General features: G+C 36.7%; 1 protein-coding gene across 3 annotated transcripts in view; it reads left to right on the top strand.

Annotated features, from left to right (window-relative positions):
* The window catches only part of KLHL32 (kelch like family member 32), a 116,125-nt gene that overhangs the window by 313 nt on the left and 96,537 nt on the right, over positions 1-19,275 (top strand). For 2 of the 3 annotated variants that reach the window (XM_085306952.1, XM_085306951.1), the window contains exons 2-4: positions 1,814-1,890; positions 12,626-12,714; positions 15,070-15,250. In XM_085306952.1, coding sequence (XP_085163078.1) covers positions 12,692-12,714; positions 15,070-15,250 — 204 coding nt within the window. In that variant the 5' untranslated portion in view covers positions 1,814-1,890; positions 12,626-12,691. Of the gene's footprint in view, positions 1-1,813; positions 1,891-12,625; positions 12,715-14,771; positions 14,833-15,069; positions 15,251-19,275 lie in introns of those variants that run through there. The other variant, XM_085306953.1, reaches the window with a different exon arrangement.

The following is a 19,275-nucleotide window of genomic DNA, read 5'->3' as shown; positions in this document are numbered from 1 at the left end:
AAGAAACCTCTACAGTCTCTCTTGTGGAATTTCGGTATTGCCAAAGTTTATTGTGTGTTAAACACCATTAATGTGGTCGTGGGTGAAGTATATCTTCTCCAGTGGCTTTGCCCAGCTGTAGCTTGCTTGCTGCCTGCCTTTTCCAGTTCTTCCTATGTAGATCCAAACCTGAAGGCCTGCTGCRTGCTGAAATCCTAGGCATAAGGGAGAAGTTTAGCAGCTTCTCCCACTGCATGAGGAGCTCCATTGCTTTCACTGCAAGATCGTTAGAATGAGTGCTTAATCAAGACTTAATTTCATCTTTTTTATCACCACTTATTCAGTTCAGAAATTCAGTCAGGCATTTACGAASACCTGCACAAAGCATTTTAGGTTTGGTACCAGGAGCGGTATACACAAACCCTACTGACATTGCTGAGGTCTCCAGTTCAGTTCCTGGGTATTGACAGATGCTTAAGAACAAGCATTCTCAACAAGTGAAAAGTTGTTTGCATGTGTATGAAAAGAAGAACAGGATGGCTAAGATAACTAATAGAAAAAAATCCRGATGATGTATGTTTCTAAAACACCTCCATCATCTGGAAATAMGCACTTAACTGTGGCTTTACTAAGTCATGGGTGCCAAATGTATCAATAGCTGATGCAAGTTAATTTGATTTATGAGTTTATGCAGGTTTTGCAAAAAATGCATTGAACCATACAGTCTGTCTTGAAATCTGTATATACCAAAGGATTTTAAGTATGAACTGTAGAATTGTCTCTGAAAAAGATCAGAATACATTAATATTTGATGTCTGCAAACAAGACCTGGAATGTCTTTCTAAGAACCTAATTTTGATGGAGCTTAATTGGAGTGATCTTACACTTCGGTGAAAGGTATTACCTTAAAGTGAGTTTCTTAAAGCATGTTGTCAAAGATAAAGTGTGAGTCAAAATGCATCATACACATTTTCAAAATGAACCTTCTAAGATTTTTATTACCTGTCACCTCCCCTCTCTCATATATTCTTTATACCCTGAGAGAGGAGCTCTTGTTTGCTGGATTGATACTGGATATTAATGACAGTGGCCAGTATGGGACACTTTCTAGATAGCTGGACTGGAACACAGTCCAGTCTTGTGCAAAGCCGGGTAAAGGGTCCAAATGAATTCCTAGAGGATAAGACCRTGCCAGCTCTGCCGTTAACTTAGGCAGAGTATCCAGCTTTTTTCCTCAATGTGAGGTTTCGTGCCCTGATGTGTTTGTGTTCCCAGTGGATCTGTGAACCACAACTTCCCCTGCCATGGCACGGATACCATACTATTTCCAACTGTGTTAATGCTTCAGAAGCTCTCATGTACTGGCAGCCTGAACTCTTGGAGAGTAGGGAAAAGGTACAGTTAGTTCCTCCAGTAAATCTACACTTTGATACCCCTCCTGAGTTAAGAGGAAAATTTTTCCCTTCTCTGTCATGATTTGGAGACCTCTTTCTTTGTTTGATATAGTAAGTTTTCTGTTTTGGTCCAATCTGTCGGCTTCTTTTTCCTTTGTCCAGTTTTAACTCTACAGCTCTGTGCATGTGGTGAAGCTCCTGCATATTTTTGGCTTTGGTATGCAAAATAATAATAATAATAATCCTTCAAACCTCCTTTCCCCTTCCAGATCACACTTTTCTATATTCTTTTCTAGCTTAGCCAGTTAATGTTACAGAGGTAATAACTGTGTAAATACATTATAGGCAGTGAACAGAAAAAAAGGGGCTACAGCAAGATTAGTGAAGATGATGAAAATTTAATTTTCCTCTAAATAATAAAAGCTTTTTTTGATCTGCAGAAGGCAGTGTGAAGTGGAATGAAGAGCTGGGAGAGGCCRTCAGTCAGAGGGATAACAAGTGAGGGATTGTAGCTAAGGTAACCAATGTCCTTCCAGAATGACATAGGCTTAGTGCTTTGTTAATCTGTAACCATGGTGCTTACAGCACTTCTGAATGAAACTTTTGGATGGTTTAATGAAAGCTTGGAATAAAGAGAATACAGTTCAGGTAGACTGTGAGCTCCAAAAAGAGAGCTAAACATTTCTGCTGCAGATATAGCTGTACAAGTTCTAAAATACAGATTTTTCATTCCTTACATCAGTTTTGTGGGACAGTAACTGCTGTGCAGCCTACAGTATTAAAGATGCAACATGCATCTCTGCTATGTCATCTTCCTTCTGATAAGTTCTTGCAGTCTTTTTCTACAGGGCATTTCATTGTAAAAAAAAAAAGGCATCTTTAAGTTACCACTGCATGTTTATCTATGACAATGTCAGTGCGATCATTTTCACGTGCATATAACTGATGTTCAAAGAATCCTTTGCAAATTCTCACAACTGCGTCTTTCTCATGGAAAGAAATAAAGTCAGATCTCAATCTGTCTTGTAGGTTCTGTCAGATTATGTTTCTTTGAAATACATCATATCAAATAGTAATAATTGTGACAGAGCCTGCCACAAATTGGGACAAAAAAAACTCCTGGAGAGAAACACTTTGTGCCACTTACTGTGGATGGTAAATAAATCTCTTTCCATCATGGAAGGGTATCTARTTAGTGTGTGGGACAAATAGAAAAYGGCAAAGGAGATCATTCCTTCCTAAGAACAGATGAACATGTTGAAGGGAGAACTTCCACCYGGAAGATGGGGCTGGCAGGAAAAGAGAAAGGCAGCAAGAAGCTGTGGACTTTCAGTGCAGAAGAGACTGAGAGACTGCTGAGATAAACAGGGAGCAGATGCCTGTCAGGCTCTATGCGACTGAAGGAGAAAGTTCTCAAAAAGCAGAGATGATTGTGGAACTTGATACAATCGAGAAAGCCACAAGCAGTCTGCAAAAAAGCTTGGAGGTGGGCAACATTTTCCCTCCACCCCACTGCTAAACATAATGGGCAGAATTTGTTTATATATCTTTTATTTGTTCTAGATATATTGTTTATAATATCTAGTTTGAAAGAGAATTCAAAATGGAATTTTTTAATATTGTAATCAAATCTGGCTTTTCGGTTTAAAAGTGTTTTGATCGCTCTGAGAAGTTTGTTGTAAGGAAAARATTTTGATGGATCCACCTCAAAACTCCAGTTAACTTGGGATCCTGTCACACTTTCTTAAGATTAGTGAACCACTTAGTGAATGGCACTAAGAGCTGTGTGTGAAAATTCTTCTTTAAGGAGCTTGCAGCTCAATAGGAAGTTGCTTCACTGTAATACAAGAGTTTGTTTGAGTGGTACTAGCCAGGTTTGTAGAAGCTTGGGTTTATTTTAAGYATGGAAAAAGGGTCCTGGAAGAGTGGGATTTTTCTTTCCTTTTTTGCCAATACTTTTTACCTCTGTTGGATTTATTTTTTTCAGAAAAAATAAAAGCCATATTAAAAGAATTCCACTAGATTAAAATAAACAAACAATGTTCAGAAGTGCTGGAATTAGAAATACCTGTGTCTTCCTGTAATAACTTYGTAGACAACTTAATTTGATCACTGGCATGCTTAGCTTTTTGACTTTTTTAGTGTTCTTTACTTCCTAGGCATATAACTTTCAAGATTTTAACAGATTAAAGAGAAGAACAATCTGGAAGAATTATACTGGCCACATGGGGCAGCAGTATGGTTGGAACCATTAACACAGAGCTATGCTGCCTGAGTGAACATACTGCTGTCAGGTATTATCCATTATAATGCGTTATAGTCAGCAAAAAGCGATGGCAAGTGTTCTAGAGCTGCTTCTCCATAAAGAAGAGGTGAAACCTGGTGATCTTGATGTCTGTTCCAAAATCTAGAGGGACTGGGCTTCAACAGACATAGAAAAAAGCAATGAAAAGAATCAAACAGTGATTGCAATGCACTGAATGCAATGAAAAGAATCAAAAATACCATATTTTGAGTCTAGAATCTTCCCTGCCCTACGCTCTTCTGTCTGTTTGCTCTGTGCCTTCCTAATCTTCACTGCCGAACTGAACATTCAGTCTCCTTGGCTGGCATCTGGCCTCTGTTTCTGGCATTTTGCCATAAACAAATCCATCCCTTTTCATCTATTTCTCACAGATAATTCTCCAATTTTAGTATTGTGTACTATTCTACCAGCTTCCCCTGGCCCCCTGGAAAAGAGGAAGAAAAAGAAACAAAACTGCAGCCATCTTGCCCTGTCTTCATCACCAACTTCAGTGGTTGTAATCCTTTCCTTCCCCTTCTGCCTTCTCTCCCACTCCTCATCTTCCATCTGCCCTGGCCTTGTTCAGGTCTGTTTCATCAAGATATATGTCCAAGTTGCTGAAAGCTGCCAAAATCATTTTAGGTCCTCTTCTCCCTCTGGAAAGATATTTCCAAATAAGTTTGTTTTCTTACATTAAAGACCTGTGAAACAGTTGGTAAGCTAGTTAAATCACTGATTGGAAGGCATATTTTCTTCTTCCAGGGCAGAATTCTGAACCTTAATATTAAACTGGCAATTTTTTCCTGTTGAAATAATAAATCCGAAAGCTCTGTAATGAAGCAAGATTGAGTGTCCTGTTCTGTTCTTGACTCAACTGAAAATTTTAACTTTGTAGAAAACATGTTTTAAATTAGCAATGCTTACATTTAAAAAAAGCATTTCCAGTGAAGTATTTGAAACTCATATTTATATTAGTAACTGATGCACCACCACCACCACCCCCCAGTCCCCTTGCTGGAAACATGCATTTTATGGAAGACAAATAGACAGAGATGAACTCACTTATAAAACTGCCCAGTATAATTCATATGTTAAGAGCTTGCTAGAACTTTGAATGTTCTTGCCAAGAAGTCATGTTGTGTTTCATGAAGGGATTTAAAAGCTGCGTCTGTGCTAATAAATTTGACTCTGCCCTTCCCAGGCCAAAATTTGAAACCCAGACATTTGTACTGATAGGGTATTTAAAACAATCCCTGGCAAGGTCTTGGTCTAAACTATGTAGCATTCTCCCTCAAAAATTCCATGCATAGTTTGGGAGTTAACGATCTTTTCCAGGTATCGTGTTATTTTGGAGATGCCAAGAGACCGAATGTGGGCTAGTTGACCTTATGGACAAGGGAACCTGCTCTCGCACTGTTAAATTTGCTAATGTTGATGAAGCTTTCCTCCCTAGATGGATATTGAGGAATTATCTAGTTTCGGTGAAGAAGTTACTAGGGTTTCCTTTGACTTGTTAATGTATATGAAAGATGTCATGCTGGTTGAATGAATATAAAATCTGATAGCAGCTAGTGTGCGATCGGTTACTGTATTATAGGAATAGTGGTCAGAATGGAAGGAACCATGGAAGCCTATCTCTGTCCTGTTGCAATATTTGTTCAATGTTCTGAGAAATGCTGATAGATTGTACTCTCGTGTACCCAGTTCATTACAAGCATTGGATAAAAACAGGCTTTTCTGGATTCCTAGGGTTGAAAGCATACATTGAACACAACAGCATAAAATCTTCCCCATATAATTATGCTGGGGGGAGGGGAGGACCCCTTAAAGTATTCTGAAGTGACTCCTGAATGTATAAATTGTCTTGAAGTATAGTTCTGCCACCCTGTAGCTAGCAATGGTCATTCTAAGACGGTTCATGTTTACTTAGTAACATCTGCTAGTATTTATGTTCTTCGTTTAAACTTAATAAATGATCTTCTGTGAAAAAGTTTAYGGTGTAAACCCCGTAGAAAAGTCTCATCTTTCTATGCTTGTATTTAAACAAATAAATGTATTTCACTGGAAATACTGTAGGTTAGCAAGTCTTCTCATGATGGTGTAATATTTCAGATGGCCACTTATATGTCTGTGTACTTGGTTACACAAGGCTGAGGGCTAACCATCAATCATTTATTCTTTACTTAGCATTTTAATCTAGTTTTAAGCAAAAAGCGTAATTATTTGTACTTCAAACAGATATAAAATGTAAACTCGCGTGAACTAACTAGTTCATGTAAACTAATTGACAAGAATCTGGACAAGCTATACCCCTGTCTAACTTAAATATATGAAAATTTAAATGATTTCAAAAGCATATTCAGTTTTTGACTCTCACTAAGAAAGAATGATTGCTGTACTTAAAACATCTTGATGATTGTTATGGTTAAAAATCAAGGTTTATTGTGGCTCTGATGCAGTTGACAGCATTTCAGAACACACCTCATTCTTGTGTGTCCATTTCTGTGTTGGTTTCTTTAGTTATTAGGAGAAATAATCATGGTTTCTACAGTTAAGTTTCCGTTACTCTCTGTTATAAATCATTCTGACCTCATTTAGAGATGTCTTTGACATTTTGCAACAAATTTATCAAATTTCCCAGAAGGAAAGGGCTTGGGTTGGAGAAGAGGATTTTTTTGTATCCAGTGAAACTTAGTACAAATTAAATTCCAAATGAAAAAATGAATTACGAACTATTTAAAAGCTGTCCTGTCTTTTCTTGAGCTTTATGGGAAAGATACTGAAAGCATACTTGGCAACACTGAAGGGTTAGGATTGTGCCAGCAGCAGTGTGCATTAAAACTAAAAATGCCAGAAAGCTTTCCCCTGACCCTTCATAATGACTGTGGACGCAATGTCTGGTTTAGATATTTCTCTTTGAGAGTGCTTTGCATATTTGTTGCCTGGCCTTCAGAAGGGTGAGAAATTAAATTTTAGTATTGCCCTCCCAACCCTGACATGTGGGTCAGCTGTTTGTAAGGAAGGGCTTTCTCCTCTTGCCAGGTGCGTAATTGGTACTGTAGTTTAAATCATAGTAGTAGTAGTGAATGGTTCTGAAAAATTAAGCTGGTAATGCACAAAAGTATGATTATTACAGTTATATACAATAGATCTTTTCTTTTTAAAAATAAAAATGTTAAACACACCTCTTGGAAAGAAGTGAATTCTTGAAGGTCAGTGAGTTCAAAACGTGTGATTTCCAGTGGAACTGCAGGTCTCTTTCCTTGTTCGTATGTAGTAAGAGACTATGTTCAGTTACATGACTGCATATGGTTTTGTCAACAGAACACTGCAACCTCATGTTTAAGTAGGAGAGCATATAAAATATGCCTCAGGTTATCCAGATGACCAACAGCCTTGTACTCCTTTGTATCGTCAGAAAAGAAATATTCTGAATATTGATGTATGTAGGGAAAATATACATATAAATATAGATATTAAATTATGATGCTGCCCATACATCCTTTATAGTTTATCTTAACAGTTTGTAAAGTCAGCTGGTATTTTGGTAGTGATGGACAATAAATATAACCTTTCTAATTAACTATAGTTGATACTCTGCAGATAAGTGATGTCCTGTCCAGTCTGACAGGAGAATAGTTTGTAACCACTCAGAAGTGAAACGTTGATTTTTTTTTCTTACTGTATTTTTATTTTAGAATTGCTTTTACTGAATATTTTCTTGGTTGTTTTATGCCTTGTTTTTTCCAAACAAATCCAGTTGTTCTTTTTGTTCTTTTTTTTTCCTTTCTCCCTTGGCATCCAGTTTTCTTCAATCTTTTTTTTTTTTTTTTTTTTTTTTTTTTTTTTTTTTTTTTCCTTTTTCCAATATTATGAATGCTTTCTCTTGGAAGCCACTATATTCAGGCACTAAATCATAGGTGAAGGTTCTGTGAGAAACTTGTAATTGAGCTCAAGTTATGGATTCACTGTCAACTTTAGGCAGTTACAAAGTTTTCCTTACAGTCATGACATTCTTGGAAATTTCTTTATGCAATTAAAGTCTAATCTTTGGAGTCTTAGAGACATTAGAGGAAAAAAGGGCAGAGCAGCATCACCTGGGAAAGGGGGGAAAATATGTTAACATACTGAGAAGAGTGAGTATGCAATCAAACTTGTCAAATATTACTCTTTCCACAAATTAATTTAGCAGGCTCTAATTAGAATTAGAAAATAACACTATGCTAAATTGTCTGGGAACAGTAAGCATAGATAGTTTTRTTTCTGAAGAGACTTAACAATTTTTATTGTGGGAGAGAGATAAGTATGGCTTGAAAGACAGATTTATTCTGATTTATTTAAAGCCAGAATACTCTAAAGACAAAACGAGCATCTCTGTGAATAAGGATCTAAACCAGGATGGAAAATTGCCATGGATATATTTTAATTTTCTTATTCTGAGCCCATGGCTGGTTCTTTCCGGACATACTGAGAACTCATTCTGTGAGGAAATTCATGTAATGTACTTCTGATGGCTTTTTAAATGCTTAATTTTCTTTTTTAAATAAAGACTTTCAAGACTGCATGAAGGCCGAATTTAAACCATGTATTTGAAGTTAGTAAGAGGGAGGAAATAACATTTCATGGAGTCCAAATGCTTTATCTTCATGATACATCTGGTTTAAAATTTTGCTGTTCTACAGGAAAGAGTAATATGATGCTTCTGCACCACTGTGCTTATTTCACACCTAGTGGATATTATTTTACGTTTTTCTAACTTAAAGTAAAAAATGTACTTTGAATGGAATTGTTTTTTTAATACTTAAAAAGGAGTGACTTCAAGGAAAGAAAGATAAATAATTTTTCTTGCACTTTTTCCCCAGCTCATTTTTATTTTCACACTTGAGAGTAAGAGGAGGAGACTAACTGTTTTTAAAATTGTGACAGTCTGGTGTTTAGAAAAAATGATTTTGATTTATAAAATAGAGATACCTCTTCATTAATAGAAAATGCAAAATCTATTTTGAATTCTTTGTTCATTCATCAGTTGAAGGCTTATTAACTTAATTGTATGTGTGAATTTTAATAAGTTTCTATCTAATTTAGTTTGAAACATTGCAAAATTAAGAAAAGTAATGTTCATTCACCATTTTCTAACGTAATTTGTGAGGCAGACTTAAGAATCTTCATAAATGTATCTAAATGAAATAATTACAAAGTAGGAAGATGCATTATCTATACTCATTCAAGAAAAATTCACATTTAGTGGGAAGTTTTTACAAATCAGCATTTTTGTTACTGGTCACTGACAAGTGAGGCTCAACTTCTGTTTAGGAAGAAAACTAAAGCTAGACATATGAAATGTGATTAAAACCTTGGCTTAAATCCTTGGGTTTTTGCTAGCTGGTTTGAATAATTTTAAAACTGATTGTTGAAGGGCAGTGTTCTTTTAAATAATGTGGAACTAGATAAAAATGCCTTGCTTTCTCAATCCAAAGTAAAAGCTGAAGGAGGGCAAACCAGAAGGCTTTTCACATACTGGAGGAGTTTATAGCAAAAATTATGCTTTGCTGCAATACTGTTTAGCCAAGTTTAGTGGTAAATACCAGCAACCTTATTGTGATAATGTGATTAATGTGGATGAAGATCTCCTTAAGTGGCACTAGTGCAAAGGCCTCCAGTTTGACAGTTCCCAACCTTCTTGCCTTGTATGAGGAGATGAAGAACCCGTATCTTTCCAGAAAGGGAAGTAGATCTTCCTGTCGCTATGTGAGCTGGCCTGAAGCAGTAGGAGCTGCCTCGGGAGAGTGAAGCAACAGCTGCTTCATTCCCCTCTGAGATGCTCCGAAAAGACTCTCAGCAGTCTGCTCCACTACTTTCCTCCTAGTGCGGATTGTTAAAGAGCAGGTATGCAGCATCTGCTCCCAGTGAGGGCTTGTGTATGATCCCTGTAGGGATCTCAGCAACTGCAAGGATATTTTGGGTATATTGGCCTTATTTGCAGAAGCAAATCCCTTCTCACTTCAAAAAAAATATATATATATATATATATGTTTTACATCCTGAAAATCATATTGGACTGAACTTGGAAAATTTGTCACATTTTGATTTCCTCAAAATGCTATTCGTCAGTTTTTCAAAGTTTCAGGAAAGTGTAGATTGTTTTAATGGCAGATTCCCAGCTTGCCTGCGGCAATGTAGCGCCTTGTATAGAACTGCAAAGGTAGCTCAGAGCGCAGCAAAGGACTTGGAGGAAGGAGCAGCCCAGTGCACTGGGAGAGACTTCTGCTCTGTAGGTGGCTGAAGCCCAGAAATGATACAGCTTCATTCAAAGGGAGTTTTCTGACTTCTAGGTAGGCAGCAGTCCCCTTTCTTTAGCCTTTCTTTAATGAAGAGTCCCTAAACACATACTGGCTTTTTCTTTTTCCCTTCCCCCACCTGAGCAGGATAGCTGTCTCATTCAGAACACGATGAATGCACAATGTGTAAAACTAATATTATACAAGGAGTTACACCCTTTATTTCCTAGTGTGTGTGTTTGAGTGCACAACTTAAGTGTAGTGGCTTTCTGCTCTGTTTCATTGAACAGCCACAGAAATGGTTTTGCCAACACAATGCAGAGGGCATGGAAGGAATGAGCATCTCAGGAGGGAGGAATAATTTAATAAATAATACTTAAGATGTAATTACCATAGTAGAGAGAGAGCTCATTTTTGGACAGACGTTATCTTATTTTTTAAATAACACATTTAAAATCTGGATTTTCAAATCACTTAATTTCTCACTTATCAACAAAAAATAATGCTTATCGTATTCCATAAATGAGATCACATTAAGACTGATTGTTAACTCAGTTGTTCACATAAAGCAAACATGCARAAATTACTGATGAACCATCTCATGTGATACTTATTTCATATAAACTTAAATTATATAGAAAAAATGTGTATGTTTTCAGGCATTATTAGTAGACTGGTCTCTATTACTAATATGTAATTTATGCTTTTGTAAGATAAAACACTTAGGAAAAAGCCCTAGTTTCGTAGACCTTAAATGTAAAACGAAGAGTTTAATTATTGAATTAATTCTGTTGTGATCTGAACTGTGGCTTAAATGTCTCTATAATTTTGGTTATGTCATCTGAAAAAGGCTTATTATTTAATTGGAGGGGAAATAGTGAATTTTGCAGCATGAAAATTATTTTCAGTGATAAACCAGACTACATGCTAGTTTGGTTTTGATTTCCATCTCCCTTCCCCTGTGCCTTAATCCAGTTCATATTCTGCAGTCATGTAGTTCTGAGGTTTAATTAGAATTACTTTCTTTCCTGTATTTCATTTTCCTCATTGATTTAAAAAAAATGCTATTATGAAAGTCCCAAGTGTAACTGAAGTTCTCTCATTCCAGTTGCCTTGGATGCCTTCTGTGTAAATCTTGAAATAATTCTGCTAAAGCATCATTTTTATCACAAAAACTATCTTCAGTAGCCATTGCTTAAGCAGTGTGGGTTCACTGGTACATTGATTTTAATATTTTACCTTTAAAAAAATCTGTTTGTATTTGCAGAAAGTTTTTTTTTTTTTTTTTTAATATGTATACCCAAGTTGACTGTGGTATTTGGTCAAAGCACTGCTTAGTAAGTTCAAGGATATTGCTATGGAGAAGATGGAGTTGTATTTTGGAGTATACAGTTATCCTTACAGAATCACAGAATGGTTGAGGTTGGAAGGGACCTCTGGAGATCATCTAGTCCAAACCCCCTGATCAAGCAGGGTCACCTAGAGCACACCACACAGGATCACGTTCAGGCGGGTTTTGAATCTCTCCAGAAATGGAGACTCCACAACCTCTCTGGGCAACCTGTGCCAGTCCTCTGTCACCCTCACAGTGAAGAAATTCCCGCTCACGGTCAGGCTGAACTTCCTGTGGTACAGTTTTTGCCCATTGCCTCTTGTCCTGTCACAGGGGACAACTGAAAAGAGTTTGTCCCCGTCCCCTTGACACCCTCCCTTCAGGTGCTTGTACACATTGAGAAGATCCCCCCTCAGTCTTCTCTTCCCCAGGCTGAAGAGGCCCAGCTCTCACAGCCATTCCTCAKAGGGCAGATGCTCCAGCCCTCTGATCATCTTTGTAGCCCTATGCTGGTCTCTTTCCAGTAGCTCCATGTTTCTCTTGTATTGGGGAGCCCAGAACTGGACACAGTACTCGAGGTGAGGCCTCATCAGGGCTGAGTAGGGGGGAGTATCACCCCCTTTGACCTGCTGATGATACTTCCTAATGCACCCCARGAGACCATTGGCCTTCTTGGCCACAAGGGCACATTGGTGGCTCGTGGTCAACTTGTTGTCCACCAGCACTCCAAGRTCTTTCTCTGCAGAGCTGCTTTCCAGCGGCTCAGCCCCCAGCCTGAACTGGTGCATGGACTTATTCCTCCCTAGGTGCAGGACCCTGCACTTGCCTGTGTTGAACTTCATGAGGTTTGTTTTCAAGTTGTGTTTTTAGGAAAAGTTAATATAATCAAAGCATGAGTTTAGGTGCATGGCAAAACTGTTGGAGCCCAGAAAAGCCCTTTAGATGGCACTGTAAGAGATACAAGATTTTATAGCTATATTATTCACAGAGGTACCTCTTGCCTGCTCTTCAGATTGATTTAATGGGAAGATACTTCCCTCGCTGCTCTTCCACCTTGTTTAAGTAGTATTTGTCCTTGAGTTTGCAGAAAAGAGAGCTACCTCAAGGGTAGTAGGTGCAGGAAATTTGGATAGTGGAGTGTGATCTCCTAAAAAAAAGACTAGAGGAAAGGCCAATTTCAGTCTACAATCAATCTAGCCAATATAGATTAGCTGAATGTGAAACTTTGTTCTGTCTTCAGAAACAGATGAATTGGAAAAAGTTGCTCTTGAATTATACCTCCTGAAAATATTGATCTTTAAGACTGAGGCTGTGTATGCCTTGAATTTTAATGTGCCTCTCCTTTCTGTCTCTCTAGCTGGAGTGCTTGCTGCTTTCTCTGCAGGATTATAAGCTTTGATATTCAGAAGAGCAAAACTGAAAGATGCCATCTGAGAGGTATATCAGGTATGGTATTCTATAGCATGCAGAATATTATTCACATTTAGCATGACATTTACCAAAGCATCAGTTAACAGATACTAAAAATGTGAAAGTTGTAGTTTTGTTCATTAGATATTCATATTAGTTAGTACATTTCTATGCTATAACCTGCAACAGATTGCTTTCTTTTGTCATTCATCTCTTGCAAAGGGAAGTATGCYTGGGACACCTGTGACTGATTTAGGTCTTCCAGTCCCTTCATATGTCATCTTGCTTATGCCCTAGTCTATACTTGGAATTTTTGATTGTGGGAGCAATTGACATTTTACATTCATGCAGCTGGTAACTAGTGATCATTTTTGATGTGTACAGTGTTCCAGTATTCAGGGYATAGGGAGTTCTTCCATGTTCTGTGAAATGGTTTCTAAGCATTCTCTCCAAACTCATCATTCAACCTTACAGAATCTCCCATTCTTTTTCTTTTTCCTCTTATGAAGTCTTAATCACCCATGTAGTTGCTAGTCCTTTTCCTTTATTTGTATTGCCTATTGTCTTGGCAGAGAAATTGGTATTATTATCAATAAAACTTAATTAGTTTCTGGAAGCACTTGCATGCAAAATACTGAGCAAAGCTTATTCGTCCAGTTGCTTTTCTGCAGAACCTTCCACTAATCTGATATGCTGCTAGTTGGTGTGTTTTACAGAGCAGTTAACATTCATGGACTGAACTGGAAACTTGGAGATCTGGATAATAGTACTTGAGCAAAGGGTCATTCCGCTTCAGTCCTCTTTTTCCAGCCATGCTGTTACACTAGAAGAGAATCAGTAGTTCTTTGTATTTTGTAGCTGTTGAGCACTGACGGTTTAGGTACAGTTTAGGTTACTAGACAAAGTAACCAAATAATTCTGGATAAAGAGTGCTTTCTGATTCATAAAATCTGTTCAAACTGCCTTGTATGGGTGTATGTTCTACATATGTTGTTATGATAAAGGATAAAGACAGATGATTTTTTTTTCAATTGGTCATTGAATTGAAGAAAGCATTTGAAATTAAAAAAATAAGCTGAATTTAAAAATAGTAGTTTTATTTTATTTTCATCAGAATTACTGTTCCACCTTTTCACTCTAGATTGTTTTATTTTGAATGAAATAGTCATTTGACACAAAATGAAATGCTTTCATCTCTGGATGACTGTGACAAAAGCAAGAGTAATGAAGGGCTTGGTTCACGGCACTGGGAGGGAGGCTAATAAAAATGYATATAAAGAGAAACCGGATTTAAATATAATATTTGCACAGTTAATCTTCTGGTTTTGTTATAGTCTTTTCCTTTATAAACCTCCATATTGTTCCAGTTAATACAGAACGGGGAAACTTCAGGGTTTATTCTGCAGTTCTCTATAAATCAGTGATAAAACTGACAGTTAGCCTTTGCTTTTAGATTCTTTATTGTTGGTGATGAAGAAGGCGGCAGAAAAAATACAATTGTATTAACTTCATCTTTTTATTTTTTAATACAGCAAGTTGAACCTGGCATTGCCTACCTAAAATAATACAACTTGATTTGATTTAGTTAATTTATTATAGAAATTACTAAAGGGAAATAATTGCTGGAAGTAACTCCCTTGCATTTTAAAAGATTACATTTCATAATAGTTGTCAATTAAAATATAAGTGAGATTACACAAACAGAACTAGGAAAGAATTGTTTGGGTTTCTTCTTTTGAAAGCATAGAGTATGTCCATGTGTGAATACAGAATTCCTCTGTATTCCTATTCCTCTTTAACTCCACTTTGGATATCCTTCTTTCAGAAGTGATGTCTTTGGTCTCAGCTTTTGAAAAAGTCAGGTAAGAGAATGTCAAACAGTTTGCAAGGATCAAACTTAAATAGGCCAAGTAAGACTAAAGGTCATTCTTTTTAGTAGGACTAGTTACATATGTATATGCTCCTTTCCACTAATGAATCAATTTTAGCTGCTTACAGTTGTTTTTCTGTTGCCCCATAGAGAAACTCRTAAGGACTTTAGGCTTCATTCTTCTCTTATTTAACACTAATATGAATCTGAATTAATCCTACAGAGTCCAGCTGACTTCTGGTGCAGTAACTGAAAATCAGAACAGCCGAGGCTTTCAAATTTGAGTATACAATCATTTTTCAYAATATTTTGTTACACCAAGCTTTTCTTGTGTTTATATACCATATATAAGTTTTTGTCTGAGAGAGTTTGTGACTCTTGGCAGTTCTGGACAAGAAAGAACAATCTTGTCTTGCAAAAAGTTCTTACATTCTGATGATAAAATCTACTTATTTCCTACAATTGTTGATAAAATCTTTCACCTTCTTTCCCCCCCCCCCCACCCCTCTTTACATTTTCAGTGTTCAGGAAATGTTGACAGGTCAGAGGCTTTGCCAGTCCAGCTCTCATAATGATGCTGTCTTAGCAGCCCTGAATCAGCAAAGAAGCGATGGCATACTTTGTGATATCACCCTTATCGCTGAAGAGCAGAAATTCCACGCACATAAAGCAGTCCTTGCAGCTTGCAGTGACTACTTCCGAGTAAGTCCAAAGACTTTATGTTTTCTTAAACTAACATTAAAAATGATCCCGAAAGTGGTTGAGGAATAGTTGTGGATTTCGTATTGAGGAAGGTTTAAATTTAAACCTGAGGAAATTTGGGGATTATTGCACATACTGCAATAGGAAAGAAATGCAAGTAAAAATATTAATAATGTAATTACTTTTAAAATCTTTATTTATGATTTAATCATGTGTTTTTCTTTTACAATGGAGAAAGGGAGTGCACATCTTTCTGCGGATTTTATACCCCAATCAAGTCTGAAAGAGGAAGATTATATTCCAGACCTCAAGCAGTTTGGCCACTTGTGATTACTGTGTGGGAAGATGGGGAGAGGAAATTTAAATATGAACAAATATAGTTTATATAGGCTTGAGAGTGAACTTCTGTAGGGATGGCAATGGCCTCTCTCGGAGAAGAGGCACTAGTAAGTTTTGAGCATGAAAGCTTTTTCAGATGCAAATAATTCTGAAATGTAAACTATTCCATGGGAAATCTGTCAATATTAGATACTCAGCATGGAAAACTTGCATCCAAATGATAAAAATTGAAGTAACTGTAAGAGGGAGTTTTCTAATAAGAAGAACATTCTTTGAAATAAGCAGTGCTACAAACCTTCATTATACTGTAATGCGTTCAAAATGCTGAACGCTGTAGTAAGTCTAAAGTAAATTTATTTAATATTTTACCAATGCCATAATTGTAATGSTAGACCTCTTTATATTGACCTCTTTGTTCTGTTAGAATAGTAGTACAGTTTATGGCAACTGTACTGTACTCTTAATTTCTCTGTCTTGCACTCGCGCTCTCTCTCATCATTAGAATTGATATTTAGGTTATTCTATAGATTTAAGACTTACTGTTGACTCGATGTTGCATTCATCATGATGACTTTGAGCGAATTGATTGCTCATTTTTTGAGCTTGTCTGTATACTTCTGCATTGTGTTACTCTATGCTTTGTACTCTCATAGCTGTTAATATTGAATATTGTTTTATCATGGTGCCCAGCGTGCTGTAGCACCAATTGTTTCTTTCCTCTGCTCGTCCTCTTTGCCCTAGTGCACAGAAAAGGTGGGATTTTGAAGCTCTGTAGCTGTAGCAAGTGGTACATATATTTGCTAATGGTARATATCCTACAGGGCTGTTGTTCTGGTTTGGCTGAAATACTTTAGCATACTATTCCTCCACACCTGTGACGTATGTTCCTTCCAGAGCTCATTATATCCAGTGCATAGAAACATCACAGAGTGGGCAGCTGTGCCGTTTGTTCCAGCAGGGTAACAGAAACAGCTCCTGCTTTAGTCRCTTATTGCCTGACCTTGAGATTTGGGGCACTGAGACTCACCATATTGTCACTGTTTTTTTCCARTTGAGTTACTCGGTATCTGCTGAATGGTTATTGCAAATTACAGTCTTTCTGCCCTATGGGAAAGAAAAAGTTTCATAATAGGTGAAATTACTAATTGTAACATAAATCATTTATATTGAAAATATTGAGAGAATGATTTATGCAGCATTTAGCAATTTGATCTGCCTCAGAACAGTTATAATTTGGTAGGATGTATTCTTCAGACTTCATGTATTTGCTAAAAATATGGAACTCTTGCTTTCTGAAATCAGCTGAACAATTTCTGTTATTAACGGACAAAAGATTTCTTAGAAAATTGTAGAATGAGATTTATTTTCTGTAAGAAGATGGCAAAGAAGTAATACTCACCATGTTCCTGATTCTGATCATTAAAAAAGTCAAATGTTGATTTAAAAGTAGTAATTTTGTATTTAAACAGATTATTATTGTTTTTATGTCTGAGCAAAACTTGCCCAACTTGAGCTATCTGACAGTTAGATTTCCAAGACTGAATAAAGCTTTGGTGTCATTTTGAGTCAGCAAAGAGAAACAGGCACTTCCAGAGGATGATAGAGAATGATAGAAGATTTATTTAAGCATGAAATGAGTCATCATCTAGAAGCTCTATATCTCTCTCCACTGCTCATAAAGACTAGATTTAGGTGCTTCAAATTTAGTTGTTAAAATTGGACAAGATAATTTCTACCATTAGTTTTTTCTGGATTTTCTTGGAGGAATTCATGGAAAAACCTTGCAGATCTTCCAGCCTCGTCATGAGAAACTTGCTCTTTATTTTTGTGGGCTTTTTTTCCTGTAAGCACAGGAGCTTCAGATGTTGAGGTTGTCTTGAATAAAATTTTGAGATGACAACACTGCAAAAGTACATGACACAGAGCTTGCCTTACCTAACTTCTAACTTCCATGGCTCTTAGACCTGACCACAACACCAATCTACCTCTCATTCTGTATGAAGGGGCTGCAATTCGGTCCTCATAATCTCACAGATTACCAAAGAAATTTGAGTGCTTCACAGGGCTCTATCAGCATGTATCAGTATGAATTTTTATCTTTCTCTTTTTTAGCGTGTGTAAAAAAACAGCTTGTACAAGATATTGGATGCTTGCTTTCTGCAGAGCCCTTTTATGGGTTTCGGCACATTCTGTGTCTGCGTTGACTTAGATGTAGCTACTGCTGAAATTCTTTTCTTGAAGAGAAGAAGTCAGTTTAAATATGTCCATTTTAGAGTATCAGTTCCTGTTAGTATTTTTTAAAAAGTTAGATCTTGTGATTCATGATATGATATGCTGTAATTATCATAGTAGTTATTGGGAACTTACCCAGTTTTGCAAATGTTGATGAACCAACCGTTGTTCTTGTTGATGATCAAATTTTTGTAGTGTCTTTTGTAAATTAGTTCCTGATGCTGCTTTTAAATTTCTGTTTCTATTCATTTGATATCTGTTACTGGAATTACTAGTGACAGAGAATTAGCTTTCTGTATTACTTGAAAACTAATTCAGAGCTGAGCAACATGTTTTCTTCAAATTGCCACTTTTCTCTTCATTTTACTCCTAAAATGTTAGCACATTTTTCATAGAAGGATGACTCAATGAGGGCTATATTACAGACTGTGGTGCAGGTGTTGGAGCTGTTGTATGTAGAGGGAGAGGAGAAGGTCAACCTTAGGTTGCTTCATTGCCAGTTTTTCTTTGTAGGTGTAGTCTGGTGATGTAATCTTCATTGTGTTTTGTAAGACAATACAGATGCCTACTCTGTGCTTCAGCAAGTACCAGAATATACTGGCTTTGGCCAGCCTTCCAGAATAACAGTGGGCTGTTTCTTCTGCCAGTTAGTATAACTAGTCCTGCAGTTCCACCTGTGCTTCAACTTCGGCGTATCTGAGCATAGCATCTGATTTGGGGGTTTGTTGCATTTTGTACGTAATAATGTTATGCTTTTTTTCCTTTACAAAAAGGAAAAAGAAAAAAAAAACTTGGAAATTGCATACAAAAACTACAGTAAAAATACAATTAAGTTGAAAGATTAGGCACTTGAAAATTAGGATTTTCAAATTGTTTTCTGTATAGTATCTCCTGAAGGACCTCTTCTTTCAAAGTAAAGTAGAGAATACAGTAGCCACCTTCACACCATAAAAGACTCATGTAAAGAATAGTAAATATATTTTTTATGAATTCTTTTCTAAGCAGCAAACCTCATTTTAGGCAAACTGTGTGACATGCTGTAATTTGCTGTTTGTCTCAGTGAGACAAGGTTGAGCTAGTGCTGATATATGCACTGTGATAGCTCTGACAAGCTAACTGGTTTTTCATCATTTATTTATTTATTTTAACCTCTGGGAGCGAAATTAAATGTTACTGCATGACTTTATTAGTAGGCATTTGTAGTTTTGGCAGGTGATTATATAAGTTTAAGAATTTTTTGTACAAGATGCATCAGTTTTCCAATCTTAACAACTCCTTTCTCCCTTCTTATTTTTCATTTCAGTAAGTTTATAGTCACAGGACTTGATTTTTCTCAGAATGATGGAGATTTTTCATGTAATCCGGATGATCAGGATTATGTGAATTAACTAGATTAGATTTTAAATTGTCAGTAATATTCTGCTTTTTCCACAGTGAGCATGTTCAATTTTTAA

The sequence above is a fragment of the Rhea americana genome, unplaced genomic scaffold, assembly GCF_003343005.1.
Source record: "Rhea americana isolate MKP2758 unplaced genomic scaffold, rheAme1 scaffold_25, whole genome shotgun sequence".
NCBI classification, from domain to species: domain Eukaryota; kingdom Metazoa; phylum Chordata; class Aves; order Rheiformes; family Rheidae; genus Rhea; species Rhea americana.
The sequence above is the reverse complement of the archived record's forward strand: the minus strand, read 5'-3'. Positions and strand labels throughout refer to the sequence as shown.